The 25,807-nt window shown below is 38.2% G+C and overlaps 1 protein-coding gene across 5 annotated transcripts in view; it reads left to right on the top strand.

Annotated features, from left to right (window-relative positions):
- NTRK2 (neurotrophic receptor tyrosine kinase 2) overlaps positions 1-25,807 on the top strand; it is a 208,354-nt gene that overhangs the window by 69,812 nt on the left and 112,735 nt on the right. For 3 of the 5 annotated variants that reach the window (XM_065045879.1, XM_065045878.1, XM_065045883.1), the window contains one exon: positions 11,634-11,705. The exons of the other annotated variants lie outside the window; for them this stretch is intronic. In XM_065045879.1, coding sequence (XP_064901951.1) covers positions 11,634-11,705 — 72 coding nt within the window. The remainder of the gene's footprint in view (positions 1-11,633; positions 11,706-25,807) is intronic. 5 annotated transcript variants of the gene reach the window in all.

The raw sequence follows: 25,807 nt of genomic DNA, 5'->3' as shown, positions 1-25,807 counted from the left end.
AGTCTTTCATGTGGCTCTGAGACATGACAAAGTATTTAACGTGAAGCTTCGCTTCTTCCTGGCAGTTTGGCCAGCCAGTCTGACTGTGGTTCTTGACCTTCTACAAGCCCCGTTCCTTCTTGCCCTCTCTGAGCACTGATGGTGCAGCAATACAGAGCTGGCACATCTGAGGACTCAGACCTTTTCCCTCAGATCTCTTTTGGATTTTAAATGAATCATCCTCATGGAGTAACAGGAGGGAAGAAGATAGCCTATGGTCGTGTCACAATCTCTGCGCTGCCACAGCTCCCCCACAGAGTACACGGAAGCGTCCACAGCTGTAAGAGCTAATTCATAACCTTTGTGAAGAGTGCCTGTGATCATGGGTTTGCCTCCACATTCAACGGAGCCAGCCTCACCAAGCAGACCTGCCATATATGGCCTTGTAAAGTAGGAGAAACTTTGACTTTGGATCTGGTCAGAAGAGGTTGTGAGTAATTCAAACTTGGAGAGAAACACTCCTTAAAAATCAGTTAATTCAGTTACAAAACCCTTTGTTTCACCTGAGAGCTCTCAGGCACAAGGACTGGTGGCCACAACTGAGATTTTTGTGATCAGAGGGCCTCCCAAGTAGTGTTTGTGGCCTAATCTGTCTGTGCTTGTGCCCTTTCAAAAGGTTGCATTTCTGTGATTTCTAGGAATAGGCAGCAGCAGAAATGTACCTCACAAAAGTATTTCTTTTTCCATAATAGTATCTGAAGCAGAATTTCTTGACATCCCTTAAATTTTTGGAGAGGACCATTGCAGTGTTTCCTCCGACATCCTGCACCGTTTTCTGTCCTTTCACTATGGCATGTGGGGCTGTGTATTAAGAGCAGCCCATGTTTTTTGTCTTCAGGTGGGTCTGATGCAGTTCCTCATTTGTTGAATGTGTCTCACATTTGAGCTGCTTGAGGGCCAAATCAAAATGAGCAGTCAAATTCTGTGTTTGTGGCTATGACCAGCTAAATATTTCAGCCCATAGTCATCTTCTTGGAGGTGTCTTTTGAGCTCTCACAACCCTCAGTCACTTCAGAGAGCAGTAGATAGCCTCTCCTGCTAAATTTCTCTTTTTCTTTGGTTCTGAGTGCCAGCTTGCCAGATAGGCAAGTATTTTAACTGATTCTGATGGTGCCTGAAGCTTGTGCATTGCGTCTACTCTTGTGGTGGCCACTCCCTGTGTGCTCCAGGCAAGCATTAATGCAGGGTATTTTGCTGCCATCAGAAGAAGTCATGCAACCTGCCGGTGGCACAGTAAACCCCAGGTGCCCTGTGGGTGCAGGTTGTGCACCCAGTGAATGGCACAGGGCCTGTTCCCAGCCCAGAGGCTGTGAGTTTGAGTGATACAGCTATTAAGCGTGAAGGCATCACCTTTGGCATGTTAAATCTTTGGGCTACAAAAGCGTTCTGGATAAGCGTGACTAGGCGCTTGCTCTGTGCTTACATGATCCCTCGGGCAGATACTTTCTGCCCCTGTCAGAGGCAGGGCAATAGATGTTCATTTGGTTGGACTGGCATAGTTATCCTTGCATTCTATGCCTGCTGCACACAGGAAGGCTGACAAGGGAGGGAGAGTTTCCTTCTCTGTGTCTCCTAAGCACTCTGTTGCTTTGGTAAAGAAGAGTATAAAATAACTACACATGGCTTTATTTTATCAAAGTAATAGTTTGGAATTTCTTATAGTTGATTTAGGATGCAGTTCACCAATTCACTAGATCATCTAGCATAAGTGCAGAGGAACCAGAGGAAACATTGCTCCTTTTGTTCATTGGTAAAGCAGCCTATACCTGGTTCTTGCACACGGCATTTACTACAGGCCATGTGGCAGGCACAAGTGGAGCATGATAGCAAACCAACAGAGGAACAGAGGAGTGCTTATGCTTTCAGACCATTGGACCATATTGTGCAAGGCCATGGAGTAACTTGGACAGTTTGAACCCCTACATTTCCCTTTGGCGCAGCTGAATGGTTTCTGAGCTGAGGTCAGAGTCTGTGTGTTCCTGCAGGGTCTTGGAAGCATTTGTCCAGTTGCACATTTCAGGCCCAAATGTGCCAAATTTGAATAGCAAGAGAAGGATGCAGCTGTCTTACTCCACCTTCCTATAGCTTCCGTCTACGGCAGCAATTCCACGCAGTGCTGGTGTTGCCTGCGGCAGTTCTGGGCTGACAGTTGTACCCTTGTGGTGCCAAAGGGAGAGGAATTCCTGCCTTGTGTTTGCAGTCTTTATGCAGTTGGCTGTGACTCACCTGTGTACTTTGAAAAATCTTCATGCCACAACGGACATTCATGATTAATCACAATGTCATTGTCTAGCATTTAAGTACTTAGGTACTGCCGTGATGGTAACTTTTGCAAAATTTGACTTGCTTTCAGCAGCCAGGACAACATTTTTGCTGTGTACAAGCTATGCTTCTACAAACAGGTGTTGTGATTGCATAAAGCATAAAGCATAAAGCTGAGCACTGTTCTCACTGACCACTACCTGTACAAAAAGGATGTTCATGTGCACTGTTGTGTACGCTAGCTGCCTTGTAACAATGACCTCTTTGCCACTGAACTCCTCTGCTTTGTGCACACTAAATTGATTATTGTCATTTATTACTTACCTTTATAAGTGCAAGGCATAGAACTTCTGAGAGTTGCCCAGTGCCTCTTCCAGCTGTCCCAGCTCCCAAGTTTACTTCAATTTTGATTAGATCTTCAGAGTTAGCCTGTCTTTTACCAACTCATTCTATTGCAACTGCAATAGCTACTGATCACCTTTCTCCACTGTTACAATCATGAAAATGCATCCAGGACTGCAAGAAATGCTGTGGAAATTCTTTAATGGAAATGTTTTCTTTCAGTTCAATAATTTGGTCACCAGTTTGTTTTGCTTCAGTGTGAAGTGGGGAAAAAAATCGAACAAACTAACCTTAGCTGCGGTGGAGACTTCAGAATTCAGTGTTTATTACTGTTACCTAGTCAAAGAGCTGTCTTAGTGTTTAAAACCTTGCTAAGTGAGGGGATTTTGGAAGGGGGAGAAGGAGTTGAGCTGCATGGAATGGATCCACTGGTATCTAAGGATGTTGGTATGCTGATGGCATCCTTCATGAAAAAAAAAAAAAAAAAGGCCAGTGAGCCTGCCTCTCTTTTACACAATGGCCCCTTTATACTACCCTGCCAGTAAATGAGTGTAGATGGGAGTTGGACTCATTTAGATTGATAGGGGCTAGCATTTCTTTGAGGGGAGAAAAGTGAAGCAGGCAGAGGTCCTGCGGTTGGCTGTGTCAGCTTCCATGTACATCTAGGAAAGTGTCTTTTCAGTAACATGGGAAACTAAATCCTCCCAGAGAATAGGTGGAACCTAATCTTGACCTTTAGCTCTTCAATTAACCTTGGCACTATAGCACACTGGGCTCTGGATGAGGGAGGCATATTAGAGTGGTTCTGAAATAGCTTCTTAAATAGGAGATGAAATATCAGTGTTTTGCTGGAATACTGCTTCCAGCCAACATAGCAGGACTTAAAGAAAAGGTAACAGAAGAGCCCCAGTTAATATGGTCTCTACTGAACCTGCTCTGGACAAGATACTGACTAGGGCCAATTCTCCTAGGTGAGTCGTAGCTACAAAAAGAGAGAAGAGAGAGTGCCCTTAACCACACTTTGGATATACCTGACTGCATTGGCTGGTATGTGTGGGAAGCACAAAAAGTACAGCAAAAAGTATTTTGCTGATGCCTGTAGGAAAACTCAATGTGTCTAGTGGTAGGTACGAACACAGGTTGTAGCCTGAAATGGTGAATGCTTTTTGTACAGACTGAGAGGTTCATGTGCATTCATGTTTATGTATGCTTACACATTCCTGTTTGCTCTGTAGCTTGTCAGCTATAGATAGATAATTATCTTCCTAAATGGGATTCAGAATAGTTTTCTGCTTTGTTTAACAGAACTTTATAGTGTTTGAATATTTTTATTTGTCCAGTATAGTCATAGTTTAGTGACTTAAAAACAAAATATGTCACTTTTTTAAATACTTCATGGCTTCACTGCTTATGATTCACCTTTTGAAATATGATTGTAGCTCTGACACATTGCTGTTTTACAATTTCACTAAGAAGAGTTGCTAATCATGCAAAATAGGTCTAAAATTTTAAAGGTGGAAAAATAAGAAAAGTGAATTTTGCATGATTCCTGCAGCCATACTTCCTTTTCTGCAGAACAGTGTTTTATAGTTCTCTGTGTAGATTTTTGTTTGCCTTCAGGAGTAGTACAGGTGGTTGGAGAGTCCTTGTACTAGCAGCACCTTGTGAATAAAATTTGTGAAGAAAATTACATTGCCTTTTTTAATTTCTTGTGTAACCTCATCTAGGTGTTCCTGCTCTGGCGGGTAATTGGACTAGATGATCTTTTGAGGTCCATTCCAATCCCAGACATTCTGTGTGATTCTGTGTGATTCTGAGCCTGACTATAAGGAATTGTTTTGTAAAGAAGTGCAGTGTGTGGCAGTTTGGACTGAACAAATGGCTCTGAACCATGAGTCATGCAAAACTTCTAGCATAGAGGGTGAATGATATTTAAGGGTAATAGGAAATATAGCCATAGGTCAGGACTACACTGAGCAAGGTCTTGGATGCAGACTAGAGAGATGGTAGCCAGAGGGCTGATAGTCCAAGAACAAGGCCAGGTGAACCTCTTGCAATTCATTCAGTGAGCTCAATGAGAAATACAGGTAATAGTTTGAGAGACAGATGGGATTATGGTGTTTTGGTTTTGGTTTTGCTTTTTGAAAGGCAAGATCAAAACCTGCCTTTGTTGTGGCAAAAGTTGGGCTAAGTGATGAGTGACAGAGAAAAATGAGGGAGGGGTAAAAAAAGAGATAAGGGAGATGAGGAGGCGAAAATATTCAGGTCCAAGTGGGAAGACTAAAAGAGGTGAGCAGGTAGGGAGTTTCTTAAACTGTGATGGGGTAAAAGGAAAAGGTTGTAGTATAGTTAAGGAAAACATTATCATGTAACTGAGGGAAAGCAAGCCAAAGAAGGCAAAAATCATACCCTTTTCCAATTTTGTACTGGATTGATTATATTCTGAGTAGAAAGAGAAGAGCAGGAATGGTTTAAGACAAAAGCCCAAAGTTGTGGAGAAATTCCTAGGATTGAAGATGCAATATTTAATTATGATGAGGAAGGTGGGACCAACTTCTGCCAGTTAGAAGGAGGACAGGAGCAGGAGTGGTGGGATTTCTTGTCTGGTTGGGGGAGATCTCAACCTGGCTTTGAAAGAGTGGCCCCCAATGTCATGAAGGGGAGCAAAAAAATCAGTTGGAAAGTGAACAAGGAAAGGATTTAATTGGTAACCCTATCCGATGAAAGCAAGAGAAGAGGCAGTGAGGGGGGAGGGTTGAGAGCTCCGGGGAGAATCAGCTCTGACAACTCCGATGAAGTAAGAGAAAGGCCAGCAGAAGTGTCACACAATGACAGTGTAAGAGTCTGTTCTCGGTCAGGCCAGTATTGGGAATTCAATCCTTTACAGGTACCTTGCAAAGGCTGCCATACCCAGTCCAGTCATCATAACTAGGGCCAGGAGCTGCTATGAGCTCTGTAGCAGCAGAGTGAAAGCTTGGGAAGCTGTTTTTTCTCTCTGTTCTAACTGTTGCCAATCTGAAATCAAACTCTTGCTGTCAGTGGAACTGTATGGTTGTGAGGCTGGTTTGTTAGTGCGAAATTTGATACCAGAAGGTGTGTATGTTTCAAAATAGTATTGTGAGACCAGAGGAAGAAATCTGTGAAATGTCCTGTTCCTTAGCTAATAACACTGTCCTGCAGTCACCTGTCTTTTGCAGTGCCTCTCACTGAGTCTGCATAGTCATGAATTCCAGCTCACATTTTAAAGAAAACAAAATGAAAAAGGGAAAATGAAAGTATTTAAACTTCACCTTTGGATGAACCAAGGCCAGACCAGTGAGACTGAAAATAAGACAAGCCCAAGATATGTGCTGGTGGTGCCATGACCACTGCAGGATCAAAAAGGCAGGAAGATGAGACAGGTTATTTTGCAGAGGTCTGTACAGTGGCACTCAGCCTGGCCCTTAGCCAGGACACCTCTGTTGGCAAGGGTTTACTTGACCTGACCTGTGCTTTCACATGTGGTCACAAGATTGAATGTGAACACATCAAAGAAGACAGTAACAAATACAAGCAGCAGGCAGACTATGGCTGTTTCAAGGAATATTCTTTTGCACATTGCATGTGCAAGAAGTGCAATTAAAATTATGAATGCAAAAAAGAAGAGGCCTCTCCCACTCACCACATGCAAACAATTGTGTACACAGAAGCAGCTGATTAGAACTGTGGATCAGCTCTGTTCAATCAGAAGGATAGATGGCTATGTTTTGGAGGTTGGTGCTGCAGGGTTCGGCCAGCAGTGAGAGCAAATCTCTTTGCCCTGGCCTGGCTACTGCATCCTGCTACTTTTTCAGCACCAGAAGCACCACTGTTGGAAACAGGAGCTACTAGTCAGGCTAGAGTAAACACTGTAATAGGCTCCACAGATATTACATTTGTAAGGTGCTTGGAATAGGAGAATTTTGCCCTTGGCCTGTAAATTACAGGCTTATGCATAGGATTGTATGCAACTCATTTTTAAAAAAATCATTACAAGTATCTCAGATGTTAGGTGGCTCTCACAGTTATAGCCAAGACTGTAAACTTTTTTTACAGAGGAATATTCCTCTGCTTTTTATTCTGCCTTGGTTTAGTAAGTTTATTGAAGAGCCATAGGACTGAACACAACTGCATAACCAAAAGAGGTAAGGTTTGTAACTCTTTGAAATGTAAAGGAAAAAAGATACTAATGATGCTCTTCTGATTTGGAATGTATTTTTTCTGTTTTTATGAGGAAGAATTAATTCCTTGGATATGACATTTAGGTATTGTCCAGTTCATGGTACTGAAACACCTTATTGCTCATTACCAGTATCTTAAGGAACAGACAGTGGTAGAGTGAAAATGTAAACTGCACAATAACATTATGAATGATTCTTCTCTTTCTGTATAGTACCATGTAATTCCTGATGTAAAGCTGTCCATAAGCAGATTCTTGCTAAACTTACTGTGTAGGCATACTGCAGTTTTGGACTAACAGTGAAGACGCATTGATTTTTGTCTTTGTTATAGTGTAAGTTTGGACATTGTCCTTCACATATATTCTGACACTGTAATCCACAGCTTGTTTCTTTCTGTCTTACTTGGGTGTCCCGATCAAGGCTAGCTTGCTTGTTTCTTACCTATGATCTTTTAATCTTTTTTGAATGTTTTTTCGTTAGCATACAAAAATGAAATATCCGTGGTGAGCAGAACTGTTGTATTGTTTAAGGCAAAAGAGATAATCTTCTGAGTGTGGTTTTGCAGTATAGAGTTTTTAATCACCTATACGCTTCATATAAGATAATGTTTAGCATTTTGTTTTATGAGATTAGTTCAGTAATCATTAAGTATAGAAGCAGCACTGGTTTTTTACCTCAATTTAATTCTAGTACTAGTAATTCTCCCCTTTGTCAATGCTACCATATTGTCCTTGAAACGGGGGATATTTCTAAGGAAGAATTCCAATCTCTAGACAGTCGAAATTAAACAAGCAATTAGTCAGAAACCAGTGACATGGATATTTTGAAAGTGGCCAGTTTCTTACATATGTAAACTCAGTGACTTTGAGAGCGCTGAACATTCCTCTGTGCAGATACAGCCTATAGACTTCTGCCAATGCACTGCTGTGTGGCAGTGGGGACAGAAGTTGTTGCATTCATTACTTCCTGTGCTGGATGGTAAACAGAACAATCTTTTCATATTTGCACCTTGTTGGTATGCCTTTCTTTCTTGAGCCAGACGTCTCTGAGGGGAAATGTCTACAGTCAATGTTCGTTTGGGTGTTTGATGGTTTTCTTCAGGTTCTCTTGGTTTGATAATATTTTTTAAAAAATCTTGACTTAATAGTTTTCCAATATTTTAACATAGTTGTTTGTTTAATAAAGGCATTTTGAAATCAGAAAAGCAGTTTTATAACCTAAATTATTACTTCTCTGTAATAAATTAATAGTTGGAGAATGGTGTGCAGTAGGATTGCTAGATGGGCCAAGACCAAAGGAGGAGGCTCTCTTTGTTTTGCAGTAAGCAGTACAGTAGTTGGACCTACCCAGAGGGAAGCTATTGGGGACAATTTATAGGAAAAGAGATTTTAGAAGAAAAAACTAAAGAATGTACTGAAGAGGGAAAACTCACTAAGAAGGAGGAGGTAGTGAAATGTAAGATAAATGTGGAGAAAATTACCATACACCTTGCTATGAATCATCTGATGTTTAGCTTTTTGTTCTCCATTTACGCTTCTGTATTGCTTTAGACCTATCAATACTAAACAGCAGTTGTTTGGATTTTTCCTGCCACACAAATTATATCTTTTCTTATAATTTTATTTCATTTAATTTGATGAAGAGCTTTAAAAAAAAAAAAAAAAGAAAAGAAAAGGCCTTCTCCTTTTTCAAGGCCAAATAGGTAGTCCTGATATAAAGTATGCCCAAAGACCTTTCAGTCCTAAGAAGGATCTGAAGACTGGAAAATCATATTCTGCGTCAGTCGGTGCTAATGAAAGCCTAGGTAGTGTCAGAGGCATTCAACAGTATCTTTTAGGTTCTCACAGTACTTAACATAATATGTATAAACACACACGTGTATATATTTAGAAATATGTATAACATATGTTGTTATGTATTACATAGTCTAAAGGGCACAAAAATCGACACTTTTGTGTTTTTGACTAGAGGTACTTCATGTTGCCTTGAACGAATTTGCAGTTTATTTCATTAGTAGTTTGTAAATGTGCTGTTTTTGAGGAAACCTGAAGAAAGATCCACTTGGATATGTAAAAAGCTGAAGTGAGGAATGTGCTGTGGAAGCTCATTAATGATTCAGGATGGTTGGTTTCGGTTTCCCTCCTTCCTTTCACAAGGCAAAATCTGATCAATACATTTCTTTCAAGGTCACAAGTGCTACTTGGTCCCTGTCCTTCTCACAACCCTTCCACAACCATATGAGCGCTTTGGAGGATTTAATTATTAGTTTAATCAAGCTTGTAATCAATTACTCTTAGCATAGGCAGGCTCGGACAGAAAGCCATATTGTTACAGGGCTGCTGTGCTTGTGAGCGGCTTCATGTCATCCCTTCCTATCCCCAGTAATTCTTTGGTTGCATTACAGATAGGAAAGCTGTGAAACAGTGGTATAGCGTATCTCAGATATTCCATTTCAGAGTTTTTGTGAAATAGAATTGAGTCTGAGAAAATTAATTTTCAGTCTTTGTGGGGGAAGGGGTGTTGTCCACAGCATGGCTGATGATTCTTACTGTGTTTTGACAATTTGTTTTCCAGAACTGTATGTGAAAGGTGTATTTTAAAAAATATTAATAGTTTTTAATGTACTTTTATGGTACGTATTTTGATACTTCCCCCTCCCCGGCTTTATTTAGAATTTTGTTCAGTGTAGACTAAGTAAACTTGTTACATACTCAATAACTAACCTCACTTCCTGAAGTTACATTGTAAATTCTAAGGGGAGTACCAGATTCTGTATTTTAAGTGCAGGAAAGGAAACAATGTTCCTCTAATGAGGGTGGAAACCTTTGTCCCTGTACAATAGCTTTCCTGTTTTGAGAAATATCATGAGCAGTCACTCACAAATACAGAAGAATATGTTAATATATTTGTATCTTCTGTGTGTAATCCTAGTAGAGTACTCTCTCAGCCAAGCGTTTTCTTTCTAAACAGGCTGGTAAAGTACAGGTTTGATGCTTTGTCAAGAGACAAGCAAGGCTGTGTGTCCTTACCTACATGCTTCAGTTTTCACATAGACATCATTGTGCTGAACAGGGTCTGTGTTTTGAAATTTAAATTCTGTGTCTTAAAAGTTATATTTGAGATCTATTAACTTGAGTAGAATGAGCTGGATGTATTTGTAGGAGCTGAGTTAGTCCAGTGTAATTTTTATGTTGGCTGAAAAATAGCAAATAAAATTTAGGGCATCGTCTCTGCCTGCTGCTTTTTAGGAAAATCTGGACAAGATAAAGGTTTGAAGTCGTGATAGAATCTAGAGTTATCATAATAATTTCAGGAGCCAGCTCCTGAAGGTCAGCTTTATTGTAGAATATTATGAACACAATTAATCATGCTTTTGGAACACAATGGATCCGAATTTGCTGTGAATCATAATCCCTAATCAGTCAAAGAATGTCCACAGTTCACTTTGCTTATTCTACTGACATAATATTTAATATGGCTCAAATCCATTTTATATATATTCTGTCTATTTTATGCTGTTCATAAAATGCTAGTAATAGAAAATCTATTTCTGTTTTTTTTGGTTTGGTTTGGTTTGATTTTGTGTGTGTGAGACTAGTACCTTAATGTTAAACCATGGTTTTCCAAAGAAAAAGCTGTTTGATGACTTACATGAAATAATTTGGGGGGAATTTCTATACACATATGTAAATGTGCAGCTACACAAATTTTAAAGCAGTATAATTTAAGTAGATTATATAAGTTGAGCTCTGCCATTTGGCTGGGCTTTGCTTTATATGTTTTTTTTCTTTTTAGACGTTTGTCCCTACATTGAATTCATGAGTGTCCAGGTCTGCTGACCATAGATCCACTACTTTTGCATGCAAAGTTATTTTTTTCATGTTGCAAAGAATACTTAGCACTGATACCTGAAAACTCAGGACAGAGATTCTTGAATTTGCAAATCTTTTGTTTATGTTTTTTGGGATGCCTCATGCTGACCTACCTTGGGCTCAAATAGGAGGAGATGTGGAAACCTGTTGTTTTACTACATCGGTGCCTCCTGCCTTACAGGAAGTAGGGAGGGAACAGCAGTGTCTGTTGCACAACAGAGGGCAACCTGCAAAAGCTTTAGGCAGTGCAAGTTGCCTAGAGGTTGATGTCATTACTGGGAGTAAGGAGTAGGACCAGGTGCTGAACAAGCTATTTTGATGTTAGGTCTTCTGAGGATTCTTAAATGCAGTGAATTTCTGTCTTGCCTGTTAATGCATCAGGGTTTTGACTGTATATGATCCCCAACAAAAGCAAAAGCCCTGGACAAAAACCATAAGACCTGAGCAAAAAAGTGCTCCATGCAGTATGACTAAGCAATGACCCTTGACTTCAGTGGGGGCTATCTGTACATTAAATTTGTCTTTGCAGGCCAGGAATATACGCCAAGAAGAATTTGGCCAGTGACTGAAGAATATCTCTTCACTGCTTATCATAAAGCATGATATTACAATTTTTTCATAAATATTTTAAGCACTGCATATTTCTTTGTCTCTAAAACACGTTTACAAGCTGTGTCTGGTAGGGTCCAGTCCAAAAAAATCAGTTAATAGTGACAGCCCTCCTCATGGTATTGTTAACTCTGAGAAATGTGAACTGGGAACAGTCTAGAAGTATCACAATGGGTGTTTTCTCTCCTGCAGAATAGAACAGAAAATAAAGCAACTGGTGCAGAAATATAAATATATAAAAAAGAGTAGATTTGGCAATTGCAAACCAAACCCTTGACAATTGCATTAATGTTAATGCATTCCATTCCAGTTCATGGTGAAGTAAAAGGAGTTGGTCTGGTAGATCAAATATGGCTTTCATTGCAAGACTGCGACAATGAAGGTGAGATGATAAAGGTATTCAGACTCCTAACCTATAAAGAGCAAAGACTGTATTTTTTTAAATATACCCGGTGAATTTATGGAATTATTTACTTTTAGAACAGATATCAAGTATTACATTTGTTTTCAGTTACATTGCTGGGTTGTATCTATCCTATTACATGTATCTCTTCTATTATGTATACGTATGTGTACATGTACACATATATTTTTGCAAAAAAAATACATATGCAGTCAAAATTGTGAATAATTAATTATGCATGTTAGGTTCATTTATGCATCCGAGAAATTATTTTTGTGTAAATGTCAGGGCTTTGAACAGGGCTTGAAAGGAATTTTATTCTCTATAAATATTTCATAAATTGGGAAGGACTAAATAGCAGTATGAGAATGTAACTTGCTGTCTTGTTTTGCTCATTACAAATACATTGTGAAGCAATTGGTAAGAATCTATTTGGTGTAAGCAAAGTCAGCTGTATATCTAGGGAAGACTCCCAAATACTATGTTTAGACTAGTGTCTTTGGGTGAGTGTAGAGTTTTGGTGTGGTTTTTTATTGTGGTGTTTTTATGTGCGTGGTGGGGTTTTTTTGGTTTGTTGTTGTTGTTTTTGTTTGGTTGGTTGGTTGTTTTTTTAGTGTGTTTTTTTTTTCTTAATTTGCTAATATGTTCTCAGTCATCATCTCCATTTCCAGTCCAGACAAGAGTAAAATCACAAGAGCCCTCAAGTACCTGTTAATACATTTTTCAGATAGAATGTCAAAAATTGCTTTCTTTTCCATCAATATTGATTCATGGCACCAAGCTTAAATAATTAGAATTGGCCAAGTACCAGGCTTTTGTGTTCTACATTAACAAAATTGGTAGAATTATTTTGAAAATTATTTAATCAGTTGCAATACTAACATGCCTTTCACATAACTAACTCACTTCTTCCATTGTGCTTCAAGTAGTCAGAAATAACTCGTTTCTGTGTTATCTGTTAAGTGGTCTCCCTGGAGAGTAGTCACAGTGTGTGCTTTGCATGTACTATATAATTTCACTCAGTTCTGGAACAGAGCACAGCAGTGTTTGAGGCTACCAGTATACCATCAAAGCAAATGGGGCCACATTTTCTCCCCCTTATGGAAAGGAATGGATCATGTTTAACGCTCTTCTCCCTCATTTCTCAAATAGGGTGGCCTCGTACATACTGTGTATTGCAAATAATTCCTAAACCACGCTCTCATTTGAACCATACTGGGACATTGTCTGGGAGAGTGCTGTTTATCTTCTATTGGTTACATAATTGTGGATAAAAAAAGAAGACACACCCTTGCTCAAGCCCAGGCTCTGGCCTTTTTTTATTTGCTGACAGAAATGTGCCTTAATACTCTTTGTCTCTGAAGTCTTTAGTTTAGTAGATGGGCCTGTAAGCAACTCATCTTGCACATGCCACTTACACTGAAGAGTTTTTGGCTTGCTAGCTGCTGTTTGGATCTTCTTGTGTGCCTGTTCCACATCTGAATTATTCTTGTAGGGGTGGAGTCATTCAAGCTCTAGTTTGCACCAGCCCTGCTCCAAGTACGTCTGAGTTTATTTTCTGGGAAGAAGCTGGGGAAATGAGGATGAGATCGGAATCTCTTCTTATGAAAGGAAAGTGGGTGTAAGCCCTATTGCTGATTATTTCTGCAGTGGCAATAGCACAAGTGGAGAGCACCACCTTGGCCAAGTCTGAAACCATCATGGCCAAAGAATTGCCACTTCCAGGGACTCGTGACCTGCAGTTATTGCAGGCTGTGACATGTTCAGTTTCTGGAGCCCAAAGGCAGAGAGTCATTCTTTTTGCTTTACCAAAGAAGAGCCAGGCATATTGGTTTGGCTATTTATTTATTGACAGGGCAAGGGGATTTGACTGTGAAGACTGAGGACTCTGAATTTCTTAAACAGTGCCTTTAGGGGAAATTGTCACCAAGTAAAGCATCAATATCTCATCTTTCAGAAGAAATATCTCTTATTTCAAATGCATTTCAAGCGTTTTGTTAACCTCAATATGTCTACAAGACCATTTTTTTCTGTAGAAAGAGAGAATTTCAGAAAATGCACCTCAGCAATGCTATAGAAATAACTGAGCAGCATTCCTTTCCTGGTTCTGTCCTTACAAAGTCATATGATGGTAATGTATTTTGAGTGTTTGGGTAAAAGGACAGGAACTTGTGTCACATGCACAGAGAGGGAAAGGATATTTCTATTGCTGTTCACACAGCTTGGAAAATTATGTTCCTAATGCATCAGTGGTAGCAGACAAATAGGATTCAAATAGGTTATACAGCATTCTGTGTGCTAGATGTCGATGAGAAACCCAGCAGCTCCAGTTGAAGGATCACAGTTTCAAATAAGATTTGTATTCACTTACTTGCCAATAGTCTCTCCCCTGGTGGTTATGGCAATAAGCAAGTAAACATGGTATCCATTACAGACTCACATCTGATATATTTAATGTTAATTTACTTTATAATTACATGTTATCTTTTAGTAAAATTGTTTACTTTCTCCTGTAGAGTTACTGAGTCTTCAGATGGGGATTTTTGGCTGATCTTAGGTGCAGTTAGCTTTTTAAATGTAGTATATGCTTTGTTCTGTCAGAAAGGTGCACTAAGACGTAACATTCAGAAATACAGAGAGCATAAGCTTCCCTTCCTTTGAAGACCATTTTCTTTCTCCATTCCTTGGTGTATGCTGTGTATAGCATTCCTTTGAATGGTGATCCTTTTTGTGCCCATGTAAAATTGAGAACAGAGTGAACCAAACTGAGGCCAGAATGGAGTAAGTGCACACTTTGTCTCCAAGCAGCTGTGATTCAGAAGACCCCAACTACTTCATTTAGTACTGTGTTGTGCAGTATTTTTCCTTATAAATATTCTTTATTTTCTGTGTTTGAGAGGAATCACAGGAACATTCACAGCCAAGCAGTGTCTTTGGTGTAATTCCAACTTCCTGCAGTAACTGGGGAAAAAGTCCCTGAAGTCTTGGAAGAGGTACAGGACCTGAATGTATATACTTCAAGCTGCCTACAAAATGTGTACCAGACTTTGAGATGGCTTTTCAGGAATGTAAATCTAGACCATGATGTTCATGAGGAAACACCTCATGCTTCATCCTTCTCTTCCCACCAAAGACCATGTATTGCCTGTGGAGGAGAACTGGTGCAGATAAGGTTCAGTGGAATGCAACTCTTGCCTGTGCTGTGACATTAGGACTTGTGATAAGAGATAACTAGCAGCGTTTTGGGGGTATTTTGTTTTTTTTCCCTGTGGGACCTATGTCTTAATTTTGTGGGGTGAAATACTTGAACTAAGAATGTATCAAAGTGGGGTGGAGGAAGAAAAGGTGCACAGAAATGATGTAGCAGTGTTCACAGAGCAAAACAATAACTGGGCTAGTTGGGATTTGCCTCTTGGTTGCTTGCTGTCACTCCATTGTCCTGATCATTGACCGCACACAGATCAGTTTTTTTGAAGGAAGATCATTATTTGCCACATGGAAGTGCTTGAATAGCAGTGACTGTACAGGAAGGCAGTTGAGATTAATGAAGGCAAAAAAAAAAAAAAAAAAAATTGTTTTGCTAGAGACACTCAGTGATTAGGGTATGCATACTGTGAGAAGTATCCAGACTTCAAAGACTCAAGGTAAAATGTCATAGAAAGGAAGCTGGAGAATTGCTTAATAGCAACTATGAGGCTGTAATGATCAAAGGAGTTAATATTGTTGTAAGGCAACAGTAAGCAAATAATGCCATTATAAATGAATATATATTATGTAGTTCCATAACTCTTACTGTACTGGAATGAGCAACATTATTTTCCTAATTTGTATGTAAAAACTGGCTTGCAAATTCTTGTCAAATGGCCATATATTGAAAATGTGGAATGTCTATTGATGCTTGGAATTATGCAAGCCTATGTGGTGGTGGAGTTGGCTTCAATATTCAGGTAGAGATACAATGGTTTGGAAGTTGACAGGGGTTCTCTTTTTCAAAGGCGTCAGACATAATTATGCTGTGTCCTTCATGTGCTCTGATCTTCTTTCTTGTGGCTGTAAACTGACAGTTGTCAGAAGTCTGTGTAGTAGCATTTCTATATTTTACATGCATACCCATGAGTGTATTAAATTCAAATGCTAGGGATGTCATAAGGTAAACAGCCTTTTTTCTTAACCGCTTTGACTTTTCAAGTACTTGCAGAAAGCTTTGAGAGAGTGTTGTTTGATATATTGATTGATCTCTCAGGCATACAGTGTTTCATGTAAATGAAGCATAGAATAACCTGCAGACGTCCATGTTTTAAAATGTGCATGCAGATAGTAATTAATACTCCCTTTCCTGTGAATTTGGTTTCTATTAATGTGCATTTTCTGTGGTTCTATAGGGAGCTGCTGTTACTGCAGAGATCTGTTTCTGAGTCTGAACATTTGCTTATTCACACTATCTCATTTTCACTTTATCCTGTCCTGAATTAGAAGCTGTGCAAAATATATGCACTGACTAGCTGTGAGCACTGGTGCCTTGAGCTTCAGCTTTTAGTGTCCTTGACTCTCACAAATCAATAGCAAACAAAACAACTACAGCATCAGTAGCAGTACTGTAAAAGGAAATGTCTGTTGGATCTTGTGCTGGAAGACATTGCCAGTAATGACTCTCCTTGAGAAAGATGCAATATTTTCTCCTTAAGAGTGCTGAGCACAAATGTTTCATTTGCTGCTGCCTGCTTGGAAAATGAGTGCATTTTCCAGTGTATCATACTGGGAAATAAAATTAAACCTCCAAATCAGACTAAGGAGAAACATTAAAACATTAAATGATCATTGTTAGCAATGTAGAGGACTGTTAGCCCAAAATAGTTTTGGGCTCTAAAATGCTGAGGAGACAAGTCAAGTTTTACTATCTCTTGGTTCTAACTCATTTCACACTAAGAACAGCTTTATAGGCTTCTGTACTAAAGCACACATAATTCTGTTTGACCCCTTTTCTCATTTTATGAACTTGTAGATCAATGAAACAAACCATTAAATAGATTGAATGCTGCCTGCAACACTAATGTTAATGGGTGCAACATTATTAAGCCCATTTGGAAATCTCATACAGGTGGTAGCATTCATAAAATGACAAACTATGTCTGTGGAGCATAAATTTAAACATTAGAGGAAAAGCTAGTAATAGTGGAAAAGAAATAATTCTAAGATATTGCAGTATTTTTAGTAATTTTTAAGGTGAGCAAAAACTCTTAAGTTTTGGGTTACTATAAATAGTCCTGAGGTTAATATGATACTGTATTGTCTAATGCCTTGCTGTTGTTGTAGGCAACTGGAGCACATAAGAGAGTCAAGACTCTGTCTTCATGTACAACTAACTTCATGGGGTAGACTGTTAAATTTCTTCTGGTCCTAGTTTTTCTAATTACTAAGTGAATTTAGTTATTGGAAAATCTTATCTGGGAGGAGAGATTAATGTGAAATTCAGATCTAGAATTTTCTGGGGATCTCTGGCCTCTAATAGTTAAGAGTGTGTCCCAAGTTTGTGTGTTTTTAGGTCTTTGGTTTTCATGTGTTTGTTTTATATCCAAACTTTTATCTTTAGGTAAAAAAGTCATATTTACATGTCATTAGAGGTCTTAATGACATGAGTGAAAAATACTGTCTTAGTGCCTCGAGGTAAAAATGATGTTTAGAAATAAAAAAAAAAAAGTTGTATTAAATGTTTATGTTACTGTGCTCTGAAACACAAGGCAGTATTAAGCGGGGTGCATGTGAAATCTGCAAAATCCTAAGAAAAACTGTGAATTTCTTCAGACAATGTTATCTTTTGCTGCTGTGTAGGCTTTGCTCTAACGAAGCAAGATATTATTCTTCTTTGTGCAATAAACATTCTCTAGAAACCTATCCAGGAGCCTCTCCTTGCTTTCCAGTAATAATAATGAGGTGACATTTTGTCCCCATTTTGCCACAGCATTAGCCAGCACTGCTCTTTGAAGCAGTGGCTCAGATCCAAGAAGCAAATAAAACTATGAATGAATTGTTTCATTTAATTTTCTACTTGAAATGGGAAACTGACAAATTTGATAAGAGCACCCTTTTAGGTAATGCAACTACATCTTCTTTATGCCTTTTTCCCTTCCACTCAGCAATTTGAGCTTTCTCCATATAAATCACTGTTTATTTAAAAAGACCAGAGACACATGTCCTGATGTGTTTGGTTTCCTCCAAGCTGGGAAAAGCAAAAATGTTTTTTTTATTTTTTGTTTTAAAATACTCTGTTTGGATCAAGGCCCCAGGTAAAATTCTGCTTGTGATAAACCATATGTACTTGGTGAAGAGAGAAAGTGTAACAAGACTTACCATAGAAACTTTGAGTTCCTTAACACTTCTTTTGCATGTGCTTGCCCTTGAATGCTTGGGTTTACATACATGATTTCCAAATTTATGCAGGGACATATTTGGAGAGTGGGATGTGAGTATGTGAAACATAGTTTTGAATTCAGTTAAGTCATCATTGCTGGAAACTTTCATTTTTTCCAGCAGAGTTTAGGTTAGGTTTGTAATGATCAAGAAAGTTTGCCTGTAGACCTCCAATTTATGTACAACTCATAGGAATATATTGTATCAAATCCTGTTGGAGCAAAAAGGATTTCAGACAACTAAAATTTATGACCTCACTTTGTGAAAAAAGTTCAGAAGACAACCATATCATAACATTTTCCTTCTTGAATGACTGAGGTGAAGGCTTGTAGGGAACAATGCCAGTGAGAAGGTTGTGATCAAGATTAGTTGGGACAGGTAGAAATTGAGGCCACGGGTGTGTGACTACATCCATAACAGTGATGCTCCCAGATATCGCAGTACATTAGATGTTTTTATACCATTAACTGCTCAGTTCTATGTTGTGGTTAAAGAAGGAAAAAAAATGGACTTCTTTACATATAAAAAAGATCATGTTTATAAAAGGCTGTTACTTCAGAATGAGTTCACTATATATATACATATGGCTTTTTTGCTATTAGACTTCTTTAATGCTTTTTTCTCTAATGAATAGAAAAGCTAAAAACAATTGGTCTTAAAGGCATTTTATCCAGCTCCCAATGAGAGTAAACTCTTAGGAAGTTATGTATCATCCAGCATCTGAGATACAGGTCTGCAAAGCTCATGATATAGTCAGCTGTGGTACTTCCAGAAAGCTAGTTAAAAAAATCCTTAGTGTTGGCTCAACTGGATCCATATTATTAACATAATTTGAACTACACTTTCTGTAGCACCATTCTCTTTGGTGGAGAACAGTTACACTTAAATTTGATGTCCCCAAAATAGTGTATTACAAAATCATTATAGTGTTTAAGAACAATAATGAATACAGTGCTCACTTCAAAACTCTCTGAATGAAGAACTGGTATTGGAAATAAAGTATCAGCAGGTTACATTTCAGACTACTTATTATTTGCTTTATTGTCTTGAACACATTTGCATCTGAGAGAGACAGATACATGATGTTCCCTTAAAGGATGAATGAAGTTCTGTCATTCCTTGTACAGGGAAGATGGATAGCTTTTTTTCTCTCTTACACTTTTATTTCAAGCTTTTTATTTTTATTCTCCAGTGTACTTTCCTCGGCAAGTCTGAGTGGCAGCTTATATAACTGCATTATTTTAAAAAAAACTAATACTAAACTCAGAATCCAGTGCCCTGGCAGCAACACAGGCCAAAATCAGCCTTTGCCTCAACCTGCCTAACTGACTCCTTTTGAACTCTGAGAAGCCAGATGAGAAGTTGGCAGCTAGGACATGAGAAATCATCTTCTAAATACCCACTGCCTGTAATATTTTGCCTCTATTAGCTCAATGACTCCAAATAGTCAAAGAGCTAGTGTACAAATTAAGTCCAGGTTGCCTGCTGCTTAATGGGTTTGTAGCTTTTTCTGCTTTCCCTGAAAACATTTTTTAAAGCACTTCTGTTCAGTTTCTGCATCTTTATATTTCAGTCCTTTTTCCTTGCTCCATTTTCCCTGTGTCCTGTCAGAGTCTTCCCCTCCCCCACCACCCATTACCCCCCATTCCTCTGTAGTTTTCCTGTGTCCTTTTCTACTTACTTTATCTCTTTGCTTTCTAAGTTTCCATTAATAAAGTCAATAACATATTCTTTTTTACCTTTACTTTTTTGTTGTTGTTGTTGTTGTTCTCTCTGGACTCCCTTCTGTTAACCATTGTTGCCTTCAAAAATGCATTTATTGTGATTAATTCTTGTGCCTTCAATAGCACTTTCAGGACTCCTTTGTTGACTTCTTTACTCCTGTAGACTGCTCAGGCCCTGGATCTGAGTCTTCTTCCATACTGGTTGTTTTAGACATCACTGTTGACTGCTTGAGTTACTAATACACCTGCAGATGCAGCTAAACATATGAACAGATCTGTTAATATTGTCTACCTGTGTTTTGCACAGTACTGTATATTTGTTAGTAGTTAATCAATTAACAACATCTCAAATGAAAATTGAGAGGTGACTTTAAACATAGCAGTGTGATTCACTGTAGCAGACAGGGTAAGGAACAAGCTAAAAGGCCTGAATGCTCTCACTTGCATTGATTTGCTTTAGTGTTAAAAGTGTGGTGTAGATGTGTACTTTTATGTAAATACGTGTTTCTGTCCTTTGATTTAGTGTTCAAGAATGTATGTAATCTCTCAGATTTAAGAAAACAAAAGAAGGGGTTGGAATGGCCTAGGAAATTTCAAGGGGGGGGTCGTGACCATTCAGTATGATTCAATTCTAGACTACGAAAACCCTGATGATACTTTTTCCATCTAACTTGTAACTTCCAAACATCCTTCAGAAAGTTACTTATGAAATAATTATTACCCACAGTGACTCAGTAAAAATACTGCAGGAAGGCCTGGAAAAGCCTACCACCTTTGTAACATGTGCAGAAATGGATCCTCAGTCTTCCTCAAACTTGTTAGACGGAGTTTGCAACATGTAGATACAGTAATGAAGGTCAACATTTTATAGCTGTGCATTTTTCTTGACATTATAGTAGGCTCTTAGGGCTGTAATGTTAATTCACTGCATGATGAACTGAATTTTCAATGATACGGTTTTGGTTTTGTGTGCTCTCATTAAGATTTTCATGGTATGGCAAAAGTATATTAATTCACTTTTAAGTTGTTTTATCTATGTGAGACGAGGCAGTAGAAGTAGCAAGGATGTGAATGATGCAAGCTTCAGTAAGAGTACAGATTCCAACAATAAGGCAGCATTCCTTGCAAGTTCTTGAGATACTCATCACTATATGTGGATATGACCATAAGAAACTGATCTTGTCAATGTCCGTGTAGCCTAGAGCCTTCCCCTCCAGGTAAAACAGTCCCTGTGCAGAAGCCTAGCTGTTCTGAAAAGATGCTCGCTTCAGCTGACACTATATTTTTGTCTGTGGATTAGCGAGGTCTCTTTGTGTTTTCTTGATGCCTTCCACTGAACCTTATCAATTGTTTCAGAGAAAAGGAATTTTGCCACACCCTTTGGAAATGTGCAAAGCTAGCATGTTCAGCTTCTGAATGTGCCATTACCTACTTTCAGACCAGAAGTACTAAGAATGCCTCAAGGTTAGAACAAGCAAGAAAATGCAATGTAAATGAATTAGTCATTCTTACTTAATTACTAACAGTCAAATTCGACTTCTCATGAAACTGATAGCATAAGTCCCATTCATTTAAGGCAAATCAACATTTGGCTCTGAATTGTTGTTTAAAGTGCTCTGGAAGATAGATAATCTTTCACTCTTTATAGACACTGAGAACTTACCAAGCAAAGGAAAGTAAATAAATCAATAAATAAAATAACAGAACAAACAAAAACTACTGATTAAGTTTACATTTGCAGGATAATAGTGCAACTCATGTTTTTTTTTCAAATGTCATTAGAACAAGTAATGGTGGCTGTCAACAGTGATGTACATAATAACTCAACTGCATCAGATAGCAACAGACTGGGTAAGACAATACTGTTCTAGCAAGTATTTATGCTGTAGAGTCAGATAGTTGGATTTCTCATAGGGCCAAACATAGTCATCTTTGAAGTACTTAGTCTTAGATGGTCAGGTAATGTTTGGGGATAGGTGCACAGGATTTCTTCTTCATCTCAGAACAGAACATGACACAGGGGTTTTTACTTGTGTTTCAATGTGTCATCATATTTAGTTGTTTATTTTTAAGTTCCTGTTGATATTTAGAAACAATACATTCAAAGATAATAAACTATTATTTCTCCCAGCTCCACTTTTTTCTGCCATTACTAAGTAATTTAATGACATTAAGGGCAGGAACCTGTTTGGAGCAGGCAGAAGGGATGATGTGCACAGATGCAAGGCATGAAACAAAGGTTACAGAAGAACCTGGTTTTGTATGTACAGCAACTCTGTGGTATAGCAGGGTTCCCTTCACTTGGTTAATGGACCAGGGCAAAAACAGAGGACTTGATTGTGCACCCAGGCTTGTTCACCACAGGCCTTTGCACAAGGCAGGACACCTGACTGAGGTTTTTCTGACCAATGCATAATATGGTCCCTGTTTGGAGAGTTTTAGCTTCATTGCGTTACAGCTCAGCATGAGTATCTCGATATGTTAAGGACAAATGAATAACACGCCTTATAGATTTTTAATTAACAAATAAAATGATTGGCCACAAGATAGAGCTAATGTTGTAATTTTCATAAATTCATGTACAGTTTTTATTTAACGTTTTATATATTTTTAAATGCATTTTATGTTTATGTGTTTGATTGTCGAGTATTCATTTGTGTTTGGACTTTTGTATTAATTTTTCTTTGACCTTTTTTTTAAAGCATGATTTCTCATATTTTATTTTGTTTCTTTTAGGTTTTGTTTTATTTCATAAGATCCCACTGGATGGGTAAATGAAATAAGGAAAAGATGAGAGAGGGGCTGTTGAGCTTGTGGAAACTGTGTGCTGCACACTAGGGAGTGGACAGTGTTCTTGCCCAGTGAAGTGCCACCTCCCTTGGACTTCTCTTTTAGACATTGGTTGTGTTTGGAGAGCTGTAGAAGTACATTCAAATGAGTAGCTGTTTTGCAAGAGCAGGGCGAAGCCAAGCCCTGAGGCAGCTATGAAACTCAAGAAAGTCCAGAAATAAGCTATCACACTTTTTCCTATTGCCTTGTCCTCACTGTGTCTTCCAAAATGACATTGAGATGAAATTACATTATATTGTTTCCTCTGTCAATTTTTTTCTGTTTGAACTTAACTGGAAAGATGTTGTTTTTATAAATAATATTTATCAAAGGTGAACTGCAAAGTTGCTTTTATTTTATTGCATTAGTGGCTCTGCAGAACTACAAATGCTTAATTTGAGTGTGTGTGTAAGCTCATTGATTTCAATGAGAATGCTCACATCCTTAAAGTTCTTGTGTATTTCCAGGATATGGCCTTCAATCCTAAAACAGTAGATTGCAGAGCTGGCCCTGCAAATCTTATTTATGTATGCAGTTCCACTGACTTTACGAGGAAGAGGGAGAGTACAAGCCGTACACAGAAAGGTGGCAATACCGTGTATTAGCGCTTTTGGGTATTGAACCAGTGCCATCACTTACACATTCAGTTAGGTCGTGCTTATTCAATAGAGTCAGTAAGTTTGCATAAGTATACAAAGCTTTAGTAGGCTGGAATGCTGATTCTGAGCCAAGAGCAAGAATAACAGCACTATATGTTTGGTCCTTCAGATTGTATACTTACCAGCCTATTTAACTGTTCATATTTGACTGTGAAGTATACTTCAGAGTATGCTCCAGTATACTTCAGAGGAGAGCCTACTCTCTTCTGAGAAGAGTTTACTATAACAAGTAAAGCTAATCGAAGGCAAAAGCATTTTGCAAGAGCAGGGCCTGCATCTAGATATAGTGCTAGACATTCATTTTCATGCTATTTACCTATCAAATCCTGAGTCTATAATTTAATCTTTGCAGTTTAGGAAATTGTTGTAAGAAAGATGAAGTTTCTGTTTTTTTGACTGAGAGTTAGCTACAAAGACTAGCATCAGAAGACTGAGATAGATGCTTCCATTTCTATGCATTTTGATTACATTTCTGAGCTATGGTTTGATTTTAAGTCCTTACAATTAGGTTTAGTAAAAAAGAGGAGATGGTATCATTTTGTCTCTCCTGTATTTACTTGTCCTTGTGTTTGCTTTTTAATTTCTGCCATTTTCACTCTATCATTGAAAGACTGTTGTCTTTTCTTCTGCTGCAGTCTCTTACAGCATATACCACCCCCCTCTTTCTACAATACTGTCTTGACTCTTTTATTCTATCTCCATATAGTTTCTTGCATTTTTGCCTTTTAAGACTCATAGCCCTTTGGCTTTTTTCTTGTATTCTCTTCAGTCTGTCGCATCCAAGTTCTTTATTCCTGCTGTGCTCAAGTTTTGGAAATATCCTTATTAGTCAACAAATATGTCTACATTTGCATTCTTCTAGGCCTATGTAGTGAGATATTTCATTTTTTTTGCCACTGAAAAAAAACCAAAAAAAACTGGGAAGGAGAGTTGCAGTTGCTAAAGTGTTTTCTTCACTTCTCCAAAATCTGTCCCAAAGATGTGTTCTTCTTCCCACATTAAAGAAGAGGGCAGAGCTGGAAGTCTACTGATGACCTATGAGTCGTGGTGTCTTTGTCGTCCTGCACATACTGTGGTGATTTGGGGAGGGATGGCAGCAATTAAGGATATCCATCATAGTTCCTGTTTGAAGTTGCATGTCAACAAGTGTTCTGCTGTTCCTCAGAAACAATATTAGGAATGTCTGCCTTTTTTCCTCCCTAAGTCTATGTGGACATGGTCTAATTTTAAAGAGATACTAACTTTCTCTTCTGCTCACTGATTCTCTTTTAACTTCTTTTTAATTATTTTCTTCTTGGAATTCTTGCTTACCCATGAATCTCCTCTCCTGTTGAAATAATATCTGATGCCATCGAACTGATTCTAAATCAATAGAGAATCATTTAGCTCAGCAATATTTGAACTAAAGTCAGTGGAGTTACATCAAATCTAAGTTTGATCATTAGCAGAGCTTGACCCAGTAGCCCAGATTCTAGTCTTAAATTTTGCTGGGACAAAGTCAACATATTTCAGTTATGTATTCACAATGTATTGCCAAATAAATGAGGTGAGAACCTGAACCCTTTTTTTTTTGGCAGGGAGAAGGCAAACTTGCAAAGCTGGAATTTGGCAGTTGGTTTTTGAAATATTTAATTTTAAAAGGTAGTTTTTTCTGATTCATAATATTTATATGCATAAGTGTGCACAGTTATTGATTGGGGATTTTTGCATAATTCTTTTGTAATTTATTCTGTAGCACTTTGCAGTTCATCTTTATGGTATAGGAGTAGGTTTGACCTTCAAATATTTCAGCTTGTACTGACACAGTATTTTGGATTTTATGTAATCATGGAGGTAACTTTAATAAACCACAACTGATTTATGCACAAGTGAAATATATATTTTTATATATATATAAACTAGAATATCTTTCTTACATATTTTGTACTATGTCTGTTGTATTAGCCACTCAGTGCACTATTATTTGACTCAGATATTCACAGAACTTTATGGATTACAGCACGTGATTTGTTGTTACTAATAATGTCTTCACGCAAATGTTTAATGCTTGATGGAAAAAGACTACATGTTCCTAAAATGGTTTCTTTTCAATATGTGGACAGAGGCTCTTAAAACTAAGGGAACTAAACTTTTAACATACAATTTGTAGTACCCACTAGCTTCCGTCTTTCAGCTTGATTGTAAGTAACATTGCTTGTAACTGTAGAGATTCTGATCTGCCCAAATGGTGTTGGTTTACAAAGGGCTCAGTTAATTACAAATTTGTGACCTCCTTAAAGTAAAGTGAGACTCAAACTAGGAATCATGCAGGAACCATTAACATGGTTACAATTGCTGAACATCCAGTATTTGACATTAAAAAGCTTTTATATAGTTTCACTGAGCAATAAAAAGGCTATGAAATGTCTAAAGGCAGAGTTTCTATTTTTTTTTCACTGGGCCAGACATGAAACTTAAATAA

Source organism: Columba livia, chromosome Z (genome assembly GCF_036013475.1).
Source record: "Columba livia isolate bColLiv1 breed racing homer chromosome Z, bColLiv1.pat.W.v2, whole genome shotgun sequence".
Lineage (NCBI taxonomy): Eukaryota > Metazoa > Chordata > Aves > Columbiformes > Columbidae > Columba > Columba livia.
Note: the sequence above shows the minus strand (reverse complement) of the source record. Positions and strands in the feature narration are given on the sequence as shown.